Here is a 20303-nt window from a genome sequence, read left to right as displayed (position 1 = left end):
TCTGTGATGGGCAAGCACCCAAGATTAGAAATGGCGAAAGTGCACTGTTGCTTACTCAGGCACGGATACTGCAAACCCAAGCGTGAAAAAAACGTAGGTGATGCTGGGCATCCAGTGTCAGTGTGCTTGTAAGGGCAACGCTGCCTTTGTTCTCACTGGAGGCAGAGGAAGATAAGGAAGGGGTAAAGACAAAGGGACAATCAGAGCAATAATCCAAAGCATGAGGGAGGAAAAGTTTCCTTCAGGACAGAAGAAGGAGAATGAGGAGAAAGAGAAGGTATACCAGGCAAAGAATCCCAGAATGGTCTCAGGGATGCTTTCTCCCATTGTAATGAAGGTGCTCCAAGAGCAGCCTGCCAAATGAAAATAACGGAGAAGTGAGGATGAAGGGAGGAGTGATCAGGCACCTGGATAAGAGCCAAGAAAGGGAAGAAACTGAAGTGTCAGAAAAGGATGAATCCGGTTATTTTTGCTTCCTTCCATAAATGTGGAGAAGCACACAGACTATCATGACATGGCTAAGTCAGTTTCATCTTCCTTTGCCTGGGCTTGGTTGCCATTTGGATTGACTGGATCCCACAGTCTTTGTTTTGTTCACCCTTGTTAGAATTGCTTTCAATTATATATGACATGCCTTTTAGAAAGAAATGGAAGGGAGCCGTTATTGCAAGTTACAGATAAGCTAGCTAGACATGATTTGGCATATCTTCTCAGCTGACATCCACGATATATTTAGAATGCACAGTACTAATTAGAATGGTGGGCACATTAATGTATGTATATTCAGAGAAATAAAATGTAAATATGTATGCTATAATTACTCATTAGAGAAAAATTCCTCGCTTTGTGCTTTGTAGTGTTTGTATCATATTAATATCATAATACACACATAATATGTAATCATATTATCTTGCAAGGAATAGAAAGGAAAATCACAAAACTTCTAAGCCTAAAAATCATCTTGTTAGGGCAGTAGCAGTTCCAGCAAAGAGATTAGCCAGTGGTTACCCAACATTCTTATTGATATGTAGGAACATTGAAAGTAATTTAGCTAATTCAGGATAATAGAAAACATAAAATTATCCACGTATGGATCATGGTAGTCATTTGGCCAAGATGGACCTAAACTTAGTTAAAGCAGTTGCCTGCTTAAAAACAAAACAAGACATGTCTATTTTTACTCAATTGTATATGTCCCTGTGATTTATCCTCATAATTTCATTTGGAGTATCATTTCCCTAGGGAATAATGCCCCTGACTTCAAAATCACTTAAGATCCTGTGGACCTTATTCCATGGTACCCCAGCTTTCCTTGCCTGAGTTTTCCTCATGCTTTATTATTAGTCTCTTTCCCCCTGGGAATTGTGTGTTGAACTGTAGACATCACAAAAGTAAAGTTGGTATCAGTTTGTTTCTTGCTTCACCCCTGGCAAAGTGCACCGACTGACTGCTCCATAAATAGCAGCTGAAAGAAGTTCTCTAGGGTAGCAGAGTGAAGTGAAGTGAAAAGTGTACTCAAGACCCCAGATTCCAGCCAGCTCTGGTTCCACTTCTGTTTCCCTAGCTTATTCTACTTCTAGCAAGACAACTTCAGCGTCCCTTTCTGCTACTGTAAAATTAGAGAATTAAAATATGTGATTGCTAATATTGTTCATAGTTCTGTGATTCTTTCTAATTCCATATGTCTGGGATTAGTTTGCACACCAATGGGAGTGAGGCAAACATTAAAGGAGCATATCCATAGCTTAGTTATTTTTAGCTGGATGTTGTGATTATGTGCTGATGTTATTAAGCAAATTTATTGGACGATGAGCTCATTCGCATCTCTCTCCCCCCTCATATTCCACATGCATAGGTATAAGCAAACATGGATTGAAAGTACTAGAAAAAAAAGATGATGCCTGTGCTGAACCTATGAAGATGATATTTTTTTTTCAAAATACAATGCAACGACTATTTATATGGCATTTGCACCATGTTAGGTATTATAATGATGATTCAAAATACACTGGAGTCATGTCTAGGTCATTTGTAAGCACCACACCATATTACATAAGAGATTTCCGTATTTACAAATCCATGGAGGATCCTGGAAACGCTCATGGACATAGAAAGATGATTGCTTACAGCATCTGGAACTTGAGGCCCGACAGCTCAGTGGGAAAACAGTGATGAACAACACAGGACCCGGGAGAGAAGAATGGAATTGGCAGGTTTGGAGCCCACTGAAGTACTGCTCCTGCTCAGTTTATCTCAGCGGTGTTGGATGTGCACCTGTGCCATTCCTTAGCAGCCCCACTCTTGGGAATTTGTTCAGCATCAACTTCATTAGTTACAAAGGCAGCAAGCCATATCCAATTTTCTTTTTGTGTCAGGATTGTGTTGTTCATGTATACACTAGACTCCTTTATTGGAAACATTTATAATTAATCATATAAACAAACAAACAAATGCAAATTTCACACTGTCTGCCCCAACCAACCTTTTTGGTTTGGATATTGGGTCACTGCCTATTTTATATATATATGAAATGAATTGAAATTCCAACCACGGACCTAACCTAATTTCCAATTGATAATAGACATGGATTCCCAGAAGTGCTCTAAACCTCTTGATAGTAACATCCTAATTTCCTTTCCTGGTAAATGTTTTAAATAAGATTCTTGCGCCAAAGGAAATTAACCTTTAGATTAATCGTAATTATAAAATGCCATCACTGATTTTTGTCTTCAGTCTAATTACTTTCTATTATTTAAACAAACCGTACCTCCTGTGAGCCTCAGGTTTGTTTCTCTTTCACCCCTTACCACACAATACCAACCCGCTGTAGCGGAGGCCACCTAGAGCATTCTCTGCTACAGAGACCTTCTTTAAACGCCACTGGGACCCAGGGCTTACCTCCAAACTCACTCAGTGACAAAGTGGTCTTGTAAGGTCTACATGCAAGGCATCTCTGCTCTATTGCTCTTGTTCCATGTATCTGTTAGTGGGTCCTCAGAGATCTGGTCTATCTCAACCCTTCTGCCAAGAAGGAGATGATTAAGACTGTCCTCCTGCCTCTCCTCCTCATCACTTCCATATGCTCTGGCATTCTTTTCTGTTGAGGCTGATTAAAACAATTGCCCTGTTCTTTGCCTCTACTGGTTAATTTAAGTTCCTGGCTCCAGAAATGTTTTCTGCAGGTACTGCTTCCTTTGTATGTCTAGGATAAACATCTTCTCTACTTTTCTGAATGCTGTTTCCTCTATATTGATTCCTTAGAAGCCCAGGCCTCAACCAAAAATGAATCATTTCTTCCCCCTCATTGTTTTGACTTGGAAAGATTAGATTTACATAAAGATTAATATACCATGTCTGTGTGCATGAGAAGCTGTCTAGTATAACAGAGTAGATAATATTAATTACTAGAGAAATATTAATATTAATTAATGGAGAAATATTAATAGAGATAATATTAATTAGTAGAGAAAAGGGAGTGAACAAGGAATCATTGTTGAAGAATCAGCTTCCACTTTTTATTTGAAAATCCAAATTGAGAAACAGGGCTGGTGCGTTTCTCTTCAGTGACCACACGAGGGAGCAATGCAAAAGCCAGAGATGAGACCCGCGCTAGCTAGGCTGTGTAGAGACCCGCATTACTGCTGGAGACCAAGGGACCGCTGAACTCTCAGGGGCACAGCGAGTTCATTTGTCTCCCATGCTGATCACGTACTCAATCTTTTATTTTTACGTACGGCAAAAATCAGTCCTCCTCCCTTTTCCATTTGTTCCGAAAGTGGCAAAAAGATGCTTTATTACCCCTGTGCACCAAGTACTTAGAATCAATTGAAGTCTTAGGAGAGGTCGCATCTTTGTGCCACAGAAATGACTATGGAAAGTCAAATGGTTAACCCTTTATTTCTCAAAAGCATACCGAATCTTCCTCCAAGGGGGGATAAGCTCCGTGCTAGGACACAGAGGGGCATGAGAGATGCCTGGGTACCGACCGCACCCCAACACCTTTTTATCCTGAGAGTCAGCTTCAGTGCTCTGGATTACGGAAGCTCAGCGAGTCAATCTTTAGAAGTTTATAAGATTTAGGTGTTGGAGTAGAGCAATAGGTAGCACTTGTCTTATCATTTCAAAGCTTGAAGAAATCTTCCATGGTAAGAAATCTCAGCAGAATGAAAAGACAATGCGAGGCGTCAGCGCGTTGGGAGGGCGGGAAGATGGTAATCTCTCACTGTGACTCCAGCAGGGCTCCCCAGAACACCTACAGGTTAACCGCCTTCAACATCTGGATCTCCAGCCTTTACTAATAGGTGATGATGCTCAGAGAAGAGGGAAAATGGTGAGTTTTGGACACATTGGAAATTGGCAGGTATAGAAAAGAAAATTTCGTTTGGTAATCTCTAAGCTCCTAAGATTGCAATTGTTATAGAGACGGCCAAATGATAATAACTGAGCGATGTGTCTTTGGGATTGACTGAGCGTGACTCTTCTTGAAGAAGAAAAGGCTTTTCTCCCCCTTCACAACCTCACCTGTCAATCAGGCACACAACACACTGTACTTTGTTCTGAACAGCTTGTTGCCACTTCTGAGGTTATGTTTGAGGAATGATTTAAGAGAACAAGAAAAGGCAGGTTACCAAACAGAGTGTGTAGTATGATCTGAACAACCACATCTGAAGCGTGGCCGATGACGGACCGTTAGAAGAGGAGGAAGGAAGTGTGGGAAGGAGAAACCACAGAGGGGAGGACAGTGGAAAAGCAAGGACAGAATGAAGCCCAGTAAGCATACGGCGTGCCAAAATGTTATCTTCAGACCAGGACTCAGTTGTGGGCATTTTGATAGTCTCTCCTCTTACTGCTTTGTTTATCTGTATTGTTTATGCTTTCTGTAGTAAAGCTCTATTCATTTATGAGCAAGATGAAGCATGATGTTTTAAGGGCAGAATATATCTCCATGTACATCCCCTGCATAGTAAGTGACTGTGCTCCAGGAGTTCCATCCAAGGCTGACGGTCCTGGACCCTGGATATCCGGAAATGTGCTCAAAACCTACAGAATGGAGTTTGACAAACAGTGTAGGCCAGCAGGCTTTAGAAAAAAAAAATCAAACAAAAATAATAGAAAATTATTACCCTGAAAACAGTGGATAATTTTCTGTGGTTTTCTTTTTAAAAGACAGATTCTATAAATTGATTGTGACTTTTGTCCCTAGGCTACTTGACTCCAGAGAATTCAGGACAGGTTTTTATTCATTTGCGTTTAGTTGGTGGGCATGTGTATGTGTCTAACTCCAAATTTAAATAGCTGGAATTCATTTTCTTATATTGCTTCCAGAATAAGTCCCTTAGGTTATTATCTTTAAATGACATTCCACATCTTTGTCCCAGGTGATTTCAGTATTGAATAACATTTGGAAATACATTGCATCTCCATTAGATAAGGTGGTAGCTACAGTCGTCCCTCAGTAACCCTGGGGATTTCAGGCCCTTCTTATGGATACAAAAATTCACAAATGCTCAGGAACCCTAGAAAAATGACATAGAGTTTAATATATACATAATAACTCCAGCACAGCACGCAGTACACATGGAATCACTTCTAGATCACTCATAATATCCAATTCTGTTCTAATGCTCTGTGCAATGAAAGTTGCTGTATTATATTATTTGTGAACTTTTGATGAGGACAAAAAGTCTGGACATATTTGGTACAAATGCACTCTTCCCTCACTGCCCAAATATTTTCTACCTGCTGTTGGTTGAATCCTCAAATAAAGGAACCTGCAGATATGAAAATTATTTTACTTTGTAAAAGGTACTTAAATATGGATGCATTTGCAAGAGACCAACATTTAGTTGTGCTTTGTTCTAGTTAAAATACTTTGAATAAACAAACAGTAATGAAAATTGAGAAGTCATATGCTGAAGAACTTTTTTTCTCCTCATGGATCAGTGATACCTTCTGTAAGTATCTTTTAATAGCAGGTGACACATAAAGATAAATTCTTATCTCTGTCGCTGAAGTGGTACAGCTCACTGCTGTGCAGCTGAGGGGAGGTCTAAGTAAGCTAGAGGAAAGAGCTGTGTATAAGATAAAAGTCACGAAGACCAGGAATCTCTGATGCTTTCTTTTCTTTTACAGAAGTTCGTAAACAAGAACAAACACAGGGGAATGGAAGAGACTTGGGGCTATCAGGAAAACTCAGTGTGGCCAGAGACAGGAGAGCTCTGCCACAAAACACACAGAGAGGGTGCCCACTCTCCTGGAGGAAGCCTGCTCTCTTAAGGCAGAACAAACACATCTATGCGTGTAGTGAGGGTCGCTGTGCTCAAATGCGTGCCCGGTATAAGGCAGAACTGTTGAGCTGGAGTTCAAGGTTTTAGTTTTTCTTGGTGCGGAACCTTTCTTCTAAAAGTAGATGGCAGTTAGAGGTGCTGTCTGGGTTTCCTGCCTGATCGTAGTGAACATACAGCCATGCTGAGCAGTGTTAGCACCCCAAAGCTCTAGTCTGAAGCTAGGTTGGCTCTGCCCCTGTAAATATACTCATACATCTACAAAACATACTGTGTGTTCATGTGCATGTGTGTGCACTATTGTCTGTGTGTGTGTGTGCTATAGCCTTATTTGTGTTTCCTCCATTCAGTCTGTGAATAGAAAGTTTAAATTTCAGTTCTTGAGACAGGGCCTTTAAAGAGCTAATTGAAGTTAAAGATGGTCACTAGGACAAGGCTGCAGTCCAACTGGACTGAAATTTTTAAATAAGAAGAAAGGCATAGGGAAACGGCCTCATAAGGATTTTGAAAAGGTACCATCTATAAGGCCTTTTCTTAGAACAAAGCGCATGCTGACACCTTGACCTTGGAAGTTCAGCATCCAGACCTGGAAGACAATGAGTTTCTGTTGTTAGATGCTGCCGATGCCTGTTATCATGGCAGCCCTACTGATTCATAGAAAGCAAAGCATCCTCATCGCGCTACCCGGTGCCATAGTCTAGTGTGGACAGCAGGTGGCAGTGGTGTGCTGCGACTTTGTGCAGGGCGGTCCATTTGCCAGGCTGTGGCTCTGGTTTAGACGACAGGGTCAAGCAGAGAGAAGCCCAGGCTCAGGGCTTTCCCACTGGAAATTAGATGTTGCATTAATGTGTCTGTCATTAGGCTAGCGATGTAGTTCAGTAGGTACAGCGCTCTCCTAGCATGCAGGAGACCCCGAGCTCAACTCATAGCAGTGCATAAACATGGCATAAACTTGCAATCCAGCGCTTGGGAGGAGGAGTCAGGTAGAGGCTTAAAGTCAACCTTGGCTATATAGTGGGGGTGCAGCAAGCCTGGAAAGTTAACTCTCAATCTCTCTCTCTCTTTCTCCCCCCCCCCCCACTCCTCTGTGGTGCAGTATACCATCCTCTACGTCTTATCATTTCATTCAGTATAGTTTGTGTCCTTGCTTCTGCCTGGTTCATGGTTCCTTGGAAGTCGATGTTTCTTCCCTCTGACTTTGGCTGGGTACATTCGTGTCTGGGAGCACCGATCACAGAGATGTACAACTTCACCCTCCTGCCTACTTTATTCACCCAGAAGTCAAAAGCCTGTCTTCATTGGTACTGTGTTTTCTCACCAAGTTACAGAACCTAGGCTGTACTCTTAGGGACGGAGACTTCACTAATTTGGTAAGCAGGTAGCTTCAAGAAGATATGATACTAGCCCCAGTGTTGCCCAGACGTCAATACTCTCTCTCAAATTCTTCAAGGTTTGCTTTCAGAGGATGCTTTTTCTTTTTCATAAAAATTAAAGGTCAAAATAATTTTCTTGATAATTTTCCAAAGTTGGACTACTCTCAGGGACATCAGTGTATAAACATGCATTCTGAATCTTCAGTGTCAAATTTATTTGTTTTTGTCTTGGGAAGTGAGCATGAGCATTTTAGGAGTCTCTTTTGCAAAGTGTGATTCTGGAAGGATGCTGATTCCATGACCTCTTTGGGCCGTATATTTACCAATCCACATATCTGGTATCTGCTGCAGTCTCTGAATAAGGTGACCGAGCATATGATGGGTGCTTACTGGATATCCTCGTTTACACCTCCAACAACCTGTCCACCCTCAGTGTGTTGTGTCTCCTCTCCTTTCCTTAAGAGGCATTTCTATGTACTCATGCATGCATAGACATCAAGAAATCCATCAGACCCCTCCTTCCCCTTTACCGCATATCCAACTACATACGGCCCCACTACTCAGAATGTTTTAGCATGGGCCATATCATAATATATCAATCACATCATATTATATCATGCCATTTCTTTGCACACCATGCCAGACCATGACATATCAGATCATGTTGTATCATCAGGTATCTATAATATTAGATTGGGCCATATCACTTTGATTCTTAACGTGCCACGCCAAGACAGTGCCTTATCAGACCACGTCAGAGCATTTTATGTCATGCCATCTCAGATCATGGCATACATATCATTGTCGTAGCAATTGATTTCCATTAGGAATTCAATTGCTGAGAGAGTTCTAAGAACTATTACAAATTATTGGTTGTTGAGATTTGTAGTCCTCGATGAAACAGATTAGTTAGCAATACACAGTAACTGAACTGTAACGAAGGAAAATATCCAAGCTAACTGCATTTACAGTTCTCTTCTGTCTCTAATCTCCCATCTGTATTCTCTACTAGAATTGTTCTGAGAACAGATTTTTGAAATATCCTTTCAATGAAAGGGGAAAAGCATGTTTTTAAAATGAGAGCTTCTCTGTTTCTTTAATATGCTGACTCTTTCATGAAGAGTAGCTTAGCATGACAGGCACCAAAGGCTTATTTCCTGCTCCGCTGGGGTTGTGAGGGGTATTGTCTCAGAGCAGGAAGGCTGGACAGGAAGCACTAAGGGGGCTTTGAACTTGAAAGACACAGAGTGGGGCTTTAATACTTACAGCTGTCCTCTTCTTCAGTGATGCATTTCACGACGTAACAGGCGTAGATGAAGCCCGCCAGCTGAAACAAAAGGGATGCGCTTTAGACATCAGACAAAGGTCAGAGATTCGACCTCCCTGGGGGAGCAGCATTTTAAACACAGGCAGTTGGGTTCACATTTAAGCTTCCAACATGGTTCCTCACTGGATCTTGACTCTATTGTGGATGTTTAACTCCAGCTGTATCCACATGCCTAGATGGATATATTGCTTTATTTTTCTCTGACATTTACGTGTGTGATTTGCTAATTGCTAGGTAAACATGGAACAATTATTTCAGGAGCAAAGACAGGAAAAAAACCATGGTCATTCATGAATGGACCCAACACTTACATTTATAGCAGACTTTTCTTGAAGTCAGGACCTAGGTTTTTAAAACCAAATTCTTCTTGACTATAGAAATATACTGTGGGTCCAGGCAGTGGAGGTGCATGCCTTTAATCCCAGCACTCGAGAGGCAGGGACAGGTGGATCTCTCTGAGTCTGAGGCCAGCCTGGCCTATAAGACCTAGTTCCAGGACAGTCAGGCTGTTGCACAGAGAAACCCTGTCTCGAAAAGCCAAAATAAATAATAAATAAATAATAAATAATAAATAAATAAATAAATAAATACAGGCTGTGAAGAAAAGACTCCAACGAGTTTCCATTGTGTGTTGCTTGGGTGCCTTGCAAGTAAGAGAAACTCTTCCTGAAGCATGGAGCAGGAACCAAGCCATCCTGACCATCCTTGTGACGACACATTACAGAGATGCAAATGAGATAGGTACCTGTGAGAAGGAGGATTGCCAGAATGTTCTGAGCCCGGGCTTGCACGGCTCACACCAGCTTTCCTGAAAAGTCTCACAAAACGATCCCCATGGTCACCAGAGTCCTTGCTCACTGAGATGTGAACCTCTAAATGTGAACTTCAGTGAAGTCGTTTGGCATCTAAGCCTCAAGATTGAAAGGCTTTGTGCCCTTTCATATCTGTCATATTGAACTAAATTCTTAGCTCCGATAGGAGGACATGAGATAATTTACTGATAAGTGCCTTTTAGCAGAAGCAATCCAAGTGTGTTGAATTTTATGTTTTGTTATTATACAAAACAGTGATTTTCACTATGAGATTTTTTTCACACAAATTAATCCTCATATCCTGCTCTTTTATACATTTCCAATGCACTTCATTATCACTTTTCATTTGTCTATTTCCCTTTCTCCCTACAGCATCCCTTATGATTTATATATACATATGTATGTCTATATATTTATATAATTATACATGTAATTTTATATTCTGTATGTAAATAAGAGACAATATGAGATATTTTGTTTTCCCCCCTTTTTCCTTTTTATTATAGACCTCTTCCCTCTGCCCTCACTATGCCTTTTCTACTTTTGTGTATTAAGTATGTTTATACTTGTTCATGTAAATATTCATTTAAATCTAGATTTTGCATGATAGGAGTCATGCTATATTTATCTTTCTCAGTATCTTTTAAGAAAATCAACTTGTTTATCTTCAAGTTCACCTACTTTCTTGCAAATGGCATAATTTCATTCTTCTTTATTGCTGAGTAAAATTGTGTTGTGTATATGTATCATATTTTCTCGATCATTCGTTTATGGATGGACATCTAGGCTGATCCCTTATCTTGCCTCTTGTGAGTAATGTAGCAATCAACATGGATGTGGATGTACCATAAAAGTATCTTCTCAGAATGGTGATCATGGTGACAGTTCAGCCAGGCTTTGGTCTAAGTGAGTGCTGACCCCTGTGAATGAAAACCTCTGAGAGGAAGTTGCACCTAGCTGTGAATGAAACCTCCTGAAAGTATTCAGCGTCTGCAGAGACTGATTGGCTGATTAGAATTTCAGTGTTGTGGAGAGATTGGGATGTTGCAGGTCCAGAAGCTAATTACCTTACAGGGGACTAAGTTCTGGCCCTGCAGAACAGCCATTCCCCTCCCCCTCCATCAGAACTAACATCTTGTGTCAACAGGTAATCCTCAGAATCTATTGGCTTAGCAGACAACTATCTTCTATCAGTGCAAAACCTAAAGATGCCATTGAATAACATCTTGAGCTTAAAGGAAAATTTCCCCTATGTACCCACTAATGGGTTTTAAACTTGCCTTGAGTTACAACGTTCTCCGTTCTATAAAACTGTCAAGCCTTTTAAAAACTGCTTAGATACAGCAACACGGAATGCAGGGTAACCTAAATCTGTGTTTCTAGGTCGTAGTCACTCAAAATGGCTCCAAAATAAACTCTTAATCCCTTTCAGATGGGGGCTGTAGTTTTTCTGTTGACAGTTATGGCGCTGCAACATAGGACTGAGATAATGGCTCACTTTTCATCGGATGAATCACCTGAATGAAAACCAATGTCTGCATAGACCCCTTGAGTCTAGGACAGGAGTCATATCCTCAGTGAATTGTTGCTGAGTTCTTCCTGGGGCTCCAGACTCCTTTAGTTTGGTCACTGGTCCATTTTGTGTGTTCTGGGCTGGCTAAGAAGGACTCGACTTTGATAGATAGTCTTTTCATATGCTTTCAAAGTACTTTGTTTATGGTATCTGATTTGTTTCTTTGCTTTGAAAGTATTTTGGCCTGGGCAGTTTTGTTTCGCTTATTCAGTCGCTTTCAGACCACTAAAGACATTTTGGTCCGTATTTTGTATGCTTTTGAAACTTTGAAGCATTTTTTTTGTTTTGTTTTGTTTTTCAGTGTCTTTGAAATGTATTGATTAATTATCGTTTGGCCTTTGTCTCCTGACATTACTCCTCAAATTCAGCATTTTGAGTTTTTCTGCTGTTTATTGTGAACTTGCCAAGCCTCTAGCTTAAGACATTTGTGAGAACCAGATGATGAAGATGCTGAGAAGAGGAAACACCTGTTCTTTCCCACCCCAAAATGTGGCACTGTCGAGGGGAACACCCCATGAAAGGCACAGGCTTCAAAGGGAAACCCAATAAATGTACTCTGATCCTGGGTTAGAAGGAACTCTATTGGCTTTGCTTGGGACACTTATGAGGGATTGGCCGCTCAAATTTTCAAGCTCCACACATTACATAAATATCTAAGATAACCCCAAGACCCAGTGAGAGAAGAAGGTCTCATGGAAAAAGTTGAGAGAGTTGATCCCAAAAGCAGCACATTAAACTGACCCAAAGCACACATTCCATGGTTAGGGTGGACATGAAACTTTTCAGGAGCAAAGGAAAACGTGTGTGTGTGTGTGTGTGTGTGTGTGTGTGTGTGTGTATGTGTGTGTGTGTATGCATATATATTGAGTACACATTTTCAAAAAGGGAGAAAATGCTTAGAGATGGTCATCTTCATGTTTCTAACTGGCTTTATGTATGATAATCATTAACTTGCAAGTATTTGGGGAAAGGGTGAGATGCAGAGACCTGAATATTCTCTAACCCCAAACTGGTTTATCTTGTGCCTGTAACAAAGTCCTAGGCAATGAAGTTACTCATTCATTTCTTTTTCTTGAAAAAGGCAAATCACAAACAGGTAGCCTGCTTTAATTAAAATGTAAACTATACATTAACAAACAGAAAAACCTGAACAAATTCTAATGTATTAAATATATGAAATAACACAAGGCTCATTAAAAAGCTTATTTTAGTTAAACAAATTGTAATTATATTACTTTCCCCTTCATCTTCTCCACTCATCCTCCTTCCATACTCCCTCCCTCTCAAATTCTTGGCCTTTTATTCTTTAATTATTATATATATGTATGTATATATAATAAGTATTTATATAGATATAACCTGATGAGTAAAAAAAAGTAATGTTTTTAGTGATGACCACGTGATTATCCAAAATCCATTATTTTTTTGTTGCTGTGATGTCTAAATTTTGTTGTTAACTTGACTCACTTGAGATGAAGGAACCTCAATTGCAGGACTGACTCCATTAGATTGTCCCATGGGCAAGTCTTGAGGGGGCATTTTCTTGATTATTAGTCAGTGCGGGAGGGCCTGCTATGGGCAGTGCCATTCTTAGGCAGGTGGGACTGGGATGTAAAAGAAAGGTAGCTGAACACGAGTCTGCATGCAAGCCAGTAAGCAGCATTTCTCCATGATTTCTGCTTCAGTTCTTGCTTGAGTTCCTGCCCACACTTCCCTCCAGGATGGACTGCTAACCCTGAAGGTAAGCCAAATAAACCCATCTTCTTCCCAAGCTGGTTTCAGTCAGGCCAGTTATCCAGCAACAGAAAGCCAACTACATACAGTACAACTTTAAAAACTAACAATAAAAATGAAAAAAAAGTCACGCTGTGATTTGATCATTTACATGGGATGATATTAACCCTTTCTCTCTTACTTACCAAGAGTCATGGGAAGGCTCTATTCTCTGAATGGTCTGTCTCATCGGCGTATTATTCTTGGGACATGGGTCTGGCCCTAGCTGGTTAATGATCTGTGATGTTGTGTAAGTCGCTTGGGCACTGCCTGTAACTCTCCACTTTCCTTTCCACACTATATTCCTACTCTATGTGTCTAAGTTTTACCAACTTATCAATGGTTTATCTCTTAGTTCAGCCTTTAAGTACTTGTTGCACTATTTGCAAAGCAATTTTTTCTCAATCACAAACTTTCCTCTTGATTCCTACTTATCACTTCATTACTTTGAAATGAAAATCTAGGTAACAAGTATTGACAAATTCTGAGATTCAGGGCCAGTGTGTTTTTAAACTCCTCATTAAAGTGTCGCTGCTAGATTCTCAATTATTAAGTGGACTCTCTCCGAATACAGCTAAGGACCTGCATCCTGCTTATCAGTGAGCTTATAATTGCATTCAGCTGCATTCTCTAACTACCAGGGGAGCGCCTTTGATCCAAAAGTAAATCCTGTTGCATTCTATTATAAAAGCCTGTTGATTAAGAGGAGTTTAGCTTTTAAATTGGTCACCTCTAAATACAAACGTAGATGTGCTTTTCCCCAGTTCATCAGATTAAAAAACTCTGCTGGCTTCCAATTTTCCTTTACCTATATATTTCTAACTTTTCACTAGCAATTTATAAAGTTTACCAGTAGTAGACAATTTCAGAGTTTTTAATAATCTCTAATGTTTCCAATGCTGCGCATCTCTTAAATGCTACCTAAGCCACCATGGAGATTCACCCTGGGTTGCCAACTGACATTTATGATTGGGCAGCTTTCCACTGTGGAAGCTGTGCACATTTAAGCAGTACCATCCTACAACAAAGACAGTCAACCACTGAGATGATCAAAATTGTCTCCAGACATTGCCATATGTCCTTTTCAAAGGGCAAAATTGCCCTTGGTTAGAGCCACGATTTAAATACAGTCCTAGCCTTAAGGAATTTGCCATCTTGTAGAATTTGTCATTTGAAATAGATTTGAGAAGTAGCCAGGAGGGAAAATAATCGTACAGGTGACAAGCAGTACAGTTACTTTCATGTATTGGTTCATTAATCCCTGCAACCATTCTTGGATTAATTTATATGGATTTTTGCAGAAGACAAGTAATAAAAGTTGCTTTTCCGGAGTAAGATCCTGAAGTAGGAAAGTTACGTCTGTGTGATGGAAGTTTAGGAACCTCATGCTAGAGCAGTAGACATGGAAATTGTGAAGGCAGACCAGCGTTCAATCAGCAGGGCTCTGTGTATCTAGTTGCTCTTGTTCTACACATGTAGGGAGCGGTTCTTGAGAATGGCAGAGTCCACATCCCTCCTGAAGTGATGCCCAGCGTTTTTACTGCGTTTCTACAACAGCTACTGAGAACTCAGTCCCTGGAAAGGTGTTAGTGGTTTGCAGGAAAACAATATAGTGCTTTCCCCTCTCCTTTCCCTTAACTCATTTCCACACTATGGCAACAGAGAGTGCTAATCCTCTACACTCTTCCCTTCTTACCCAACTCAGCCTGGCACCTAAAGCAATCCACTCATTCTTTAAGAATAGATTAGTGTGTCAATCCCCCCCGCGAGATGGCAGGCCATTCCCAGAGCGGATTGTAGGCTGGCATGCTTGTGACAAATCTGAGAGACGCAAAAGGCTTTGAGAGAGAATATAGAGGGGAAAGGGCAAATGGGCAACATTTTCTAAGAAGTGTTTAGAAAAGAACTGGGAAAGAAGAATTATGTTCAGAAAAAAGAGTATGAGCCCAGCGCAGATGCATTCTGACAATTTGAAAAAAAGCCACTGGGTATGAAGAAGAGGATAGCCACTCATGTTATTGTTACAGATCTGAGTTATTGTAATTAAAATCAAATGGTTGGGGCTGATGAGATGGCTCGGTAGTTAAGAGCACAGGCTGTTCTTGCAGAGGGTCTTGTATAGATTCTGAGCACCCCTATAGTGGCTCACAGCTGTGGCTAATCCTAGTTCCAGAGGATTGAACACCCTCTTCTGGTCTCCACAGACACCAGGCATGCATGCTGCACACAAACATACATGAAGGCAAAACACGCATACACACAAAATAGGAATAAGCAAATCTTAGTCCAATGCAGGTTCCCTGATCGGTGGTTGAGTCTCTGTGAGCCTCTATGAGTTCAGGTTAGTTGATTCCGTCATTTTTCTTTATGGTGTCCTTGACCCCACTGGCTCCTACAAATCCTTCTTCTTGCTCAGGATTTCCCCAACTGTGCCTAATGTTTGGCTTTGGGTCTTTGTATTTGCTTCCATCAATTGATGGATGCAGCCTCTCTGATGACAGTTGGGCTAGGCAGAGTACAGCAGAGTACCATTAGGAATCATTTCATTGCCTCGCTTTTTTTTGCCAGCTGTATTTGGTTCTATCCTAGGTTTCTGGGCTGTCCCCATTCTGTGTCCTGGTCCTCAGGGGTGAGTTCCCCCTTGGGGTATGACTCTCCAGCTGGTCCAGTCATTAGTTGGTCACCCCCACAATTTCTGTGCCATCCTTTTTCCAGCACATCTTGTAGGCAGGGCAAATTGTAGGTCGAAGGGTTTGCAGTTGGGTTGGTGTCCCAGTCCCTCCACTAAAAGGCTCACCTGGCTATAGAAGATAAGAGGTTCAGGCTCCATATCCCCTACTGAGTCTTAACTAGTCACCCTCACAGATTCCTGGGATTTTCCACTATTCGAGGTTTCTAGCTCATCCCAGAGACACCACAGATCCTAGTTGTCTCTCTCAGTATGTTTTTCCTCCATCCCCCACAAACTGATCCCTCCTGTTCTGCATATGTATTACAACTGTGTAATTTGGTCTTCTTGCAGGACTTCTAACAGTGAGAATAGGGGCTGTCTCTGACTCTGTTGCCTGCTATTGGAACCCCTTTCTTCTACCAGATTGCCTCATCCAGACTTTATAGAAGACGGGGTGCCTAGTCTCACTGCAACTTTATATAGCATGGCTGGCTGATATCCATGGGAGGTATGCCTGCCCTGTGTCTGAATAGAAGCAGAGGAGGATGAGAAGATGGGGGACAGGGAAGAGGGAAGGTGGGAGGGAAGAACTGTGAGGAGAGGTTGGAGGGGAAAATATTGGTTGGGATATAAAAACAAACAAACAAAATAAAAAATCAAAACAAAACAAAAGAAAAATAATCTCCAAAAAGATTTTTAATTTTTTTTAAAAGTTTGTTTCTTCTTTAAATATGGGTAGAATAATAATGAAAGATTCACATAGTATCATGCTAGAAAAAGGAATTGTTCCCCACTTAGGAGAAAAAAGTATTTGAGTCACTTATTTTTGGCATCTGAAGTACAACTAAGTGGAAATCATTTTATTTTCCCCCATTTTGTCATCTTCATATATCTAATATTATTTGTTCACTTCTAATTCACTTGGTGAGGTGTTATTGATCTTCCTAACATCATTACTGACAGAAAGAATAATATTTTTCTCTCCAGAACTAAACCAGATTAAAATTTCCAGTTTAAACTAAACTGTGATTGGATAACCTTGATATTCACGTAGAAGCTAAGAGGTCAAAGGAAAGGGAAACCCTTTGGCAAGTATGTTGATAATCTAACATGTAACCACCCCAGTGTTTAAAACATTATAGATTGTGATTCTGTTTCTAGGAAGATGGGTTTGTCAGCCCTTCTAACTAAGTGCAAGTAAAATACCTGAGCATCAAATGTGTGGCCAACATAAGAGCTGAAGAGGTGGAAAGAAGTCAGTACTACAAGGAACCTTGTTCTCCAAGGAGGGATGCAAGGTAAATTCTTCCTCTCTGTTTCTCCTATCTTCTTTCCTTTCTTTCTTCTCTTATTTTCTTTCTTGTTTATTTTCCCTCCTGTGTTTTCTTGGTCCATATACACTAGATTCAGAGTTGAGCATCCCTGAGTCTAAAACTGAGTCCTAAGCCCTTAGGGAAGCCTGTTCTTTCTCACCAAAGGATAGGAAAGTGGCAGGGTAGCAAGAAACAGTTTATTAGATAATGACCCCTTCTTCAGTCAATGCCACAGGAAAAAACAGAAACAACTATATTCTCATTCCTTAGCCACCACAGCAAAGAGCAGGGAACAAAGGTTTCCTCCATGGCCAGGTTATGGAGTCTGAGAAGCCAAACAAGGACTGTAGATCTTCATTTCTTCTAGGAATTAAGAAGAGTCCACTATTCTTCCACGTTAGGGAATCTCAATTCCTAGCTTCACTTTACAGTAATAGAGCACCCTAGTCCACCCTATTGAAGTGATGCCAGAAGAGATAGTGTAAGAGTCCTGACTGTTTACCAATGCTCAACAATAATGAGGACCATCCTTAAGCTGCAGTGTCTGTGAGAGGCACCCAGGAGCCTCAAAGTGTCCTCTGACCTATATCAGCCTTGATGTCAGCAGCGAGGGGCTAGGGTTAGAGGGCGGTTCATTCAGTGCCTCTCAGCCATAATGACAGCCCTTCCCATTGTCAATCTTTGTCGAGTCTAATGAGGACCCTGGTCCCACTTGACAGAAGTGATCTAGCCTTCTCCTTCCCCTTGCCAAAACTTTATGGGGGTGAATTAACAAAAACAGAATTCTTTTTTCTCTTTTTTTAATGGTGAAAAAGTGTATATTTAGAATTAGCCGGCTGGGCTCAGTTTAGATGATTCCAATTTTGTTGGCAACATCCAGAGCATCATAATCAGGAGCCAATCGAACAGACGCCTTCTCTTCCTTGGGCCTTACGAGGGTGTTGACTTTGGCCACATCGATGTCGTAGAGTTTCTTCACAGCCTGTTTGATCTGGTGCTTGTTGGCCTTGACGTCCACAATGAACACAAGTGTGTTGTCTTCTATCTTCTTCATGGCTGACTCGGTGGTCAGGGGAAATTTGATGATGGCATAGAGGTCAGGCTAATTTCTCCTGGGAGCGCTCTTCTGGGGGTATTTAGGCTGCCTTCGTAGCCGCAGGGTCTTAGGTTGCCAAAAGGTGGGCCATGTGTGGATCTTCTTTTTGTGGCTGTGGATGCCTTTCAACACTGCCTTCTTGGCTTTCAAGGCCTTCGCTTTAGCTTCAGCTTTGGGAGGGGCAGGGGCTTCCTCTTTCGCTTTCGGGGCCATCTTGACCCCAAAGCAGAATTCTTAATTAAAACCCAGAGTTTCATAACGTGATACCCTAAATGTCCATGTGTCAATTAAACTGCAATTAAAAAAAATAGTCACCAAACCAAGGAGCTTCTTGATATGACTAAAACGAGAGTCAATGGAAGTGATTATCTGACAAGTATTTTAAATTAACAACCGTTAAAAGCTTCAATAATCATTTGTGAATATACAAATTAAACCAAAGAAGAAAAGAAGTCAGGCAGGTCTCAAAAAATAGCTAGAAATGAGGACAAACCAAAGTGGAAAAACTGGAAATTTAGAAGTAAAAAATAATGCAGTTACTAAAATAAGAAAACAGCTGGAGAATGGAATGTCCCAAGAAAATAATCTTCAGGTTTGGTGGCAAGAGCCAGAAATCATCTCCTTGGGCAACAGAGAAGGAGAGGAAATATGTGACCAAAAGCAGCAGGATCCACGGGACAGTAACCAAGGGACCAACATTCACGCCTGTACAAAAGTAAAGAAGATGGCAGCAGCGCTGATAACACCCACAGAAAGTATTGAGTGAAAACTTCCTCAATTTGCTTAACAAAATCTTCACGAACTTCTAAATTCAATAATTGGAGTAAGCTCCAAAAAGCATCACTTAAATCAAGTTCACAGATGTAGTCAAAATTTGGAAGATCAAAGAAAAAGTTTAAAAGTAGGAAGAGACAATATTTATGTGGCACCAATCTGGAAACAGGTTTCTTAAGGACCATAGACATGTTTTCTGTCTAACTCAACAGCTGCTCTCTAGAGCATTCTCTTCAGAAAGGAATAAACTTGCGGACGCCAAAACCATAGTCTGCTCTTTGCAACACTTTTGCTCACAATGGTTAAAAGTGAGGCGCAATACAGATGTCCTTCAGGGCACAAAGAATTAAACAGTGTCTACCCCTGCACTGTAAAATACTGCTCAGCAACAGCACAGAAATAATTATTGATTTATGCAACAATTTGAAAGAATTTCCATAGAGCTATGTTTTTTGACAAAAGTCAATTTCAAAATTTTATATTATTTAGACTAAATTTTATTCCTTTAATTTATATGTATGTGTATGTGCATGCGAGCACAGTTGCCTTGCCTTTGGGGCCAGAAGACATCAGATGCCCTGCAACTAGAGTTATAGGTGGTTCTGAGACATTCTAGATACATACTGGGAACTGAACTCTGGCCCTCTGCCAGAGCAGCCTGTGCTCCTAGCCACTGAACCGACCCTCAAGCTCCCCAAATCTTTATCATTTAATTCCACATATTTTGTTTGCTTGTCTTAAAACACACATTCTTAGTATGTGGTCTAGGCTGGCCTAGAACTCTATATCCTTCTGGTTAGCCATCTGAGAGGTAGAGTTTGGCCAAGTACTGCAATACTCAGACCATACTAGTTGTTACATGATAAAATTACACAAATCTAGAGTAGACTACGGGTTGCTAGAGGCACAAAGGTAGGGGTTAAAAGGAAGTGGATATGACCATAAAAAGCTCATCTCGCTGGTGGGATTCCTGTATTTATAGCCTATAGTATCAATAGGAATACTAATATCCAACCTGCAATCTCCCCTTTCTTTATTTCTAGAATACAAGGTATTAGGTTTCATTATGGCATTTTTCAAAATTTGTTTTTGCCAATTGTCCCCTCTTATTCTCCCCTCTTTCCCCATTCTACTTAAATTTTTGTTGCTATGACAAATACCTAGATAAAAAACAACTTAGGAGAGATGAAGGCAGAACTCAGGCAGCTAGTTATATCACACCTACAGTCAAGAGCAGGTAGAAAAATAAATACGTATTTGCTTGCTTGACTTTAGCTAGCGTTCTCCCCAGTTATTCAGGAGCCTCT

The 20303-nt window shown here is 40.8% G+C and overlaps 1 protein-coding gene across 4 annotated transcripts in view; it reads right to left on the bottom strand.

The window, feature by feature from the left end:
- Nkain2 (sodium/potassium transporting ATPase interacting 2) overlaps positions 1–20303 on the bottom strand; it is a 1019122-nt gene that overhangs the window by 15730 nt on the left and 983089 nt on the right. For all 4 annotated transcript variants that reach the window (XR_012907510.1, XR_012907511.1, XM_075946344.1 and 1 more), the window contains exon 5: positions 8924–8984. Coding sequence is in view for 2 of the 4 variants with exons in the window: in XM_075946344.1 (XP_075802459.1) it covers positions 8924–8984 (61 nt within the window). In the remaining 2 variants the exon portion in view is untranslated. The remainder of the gene's footprint in view (positions 1–8923; positions 8985–20303) is intronic.

The sequence above is a fragment of the Microtus pennsylvanicus genome, chromosome 1 (assembly GCF_037038515.1).
Source record: "Microtus pennsylvanicus isolate mMicPen1 chromosome 1, mMicPen1.hap1, whole genome shotgun sequence".
In the NCBI taxonomy this organism is placed as follows: domain Eukaryota; kingdom Metazoa; phylum Chordata; class Mammalia; order Rodentia; family Cricetidae; genus Microtus; species Microtus pennsylvanicus.
This window is presented reverse-complemented; position numbering and strand designations above follow the sequence as displayed.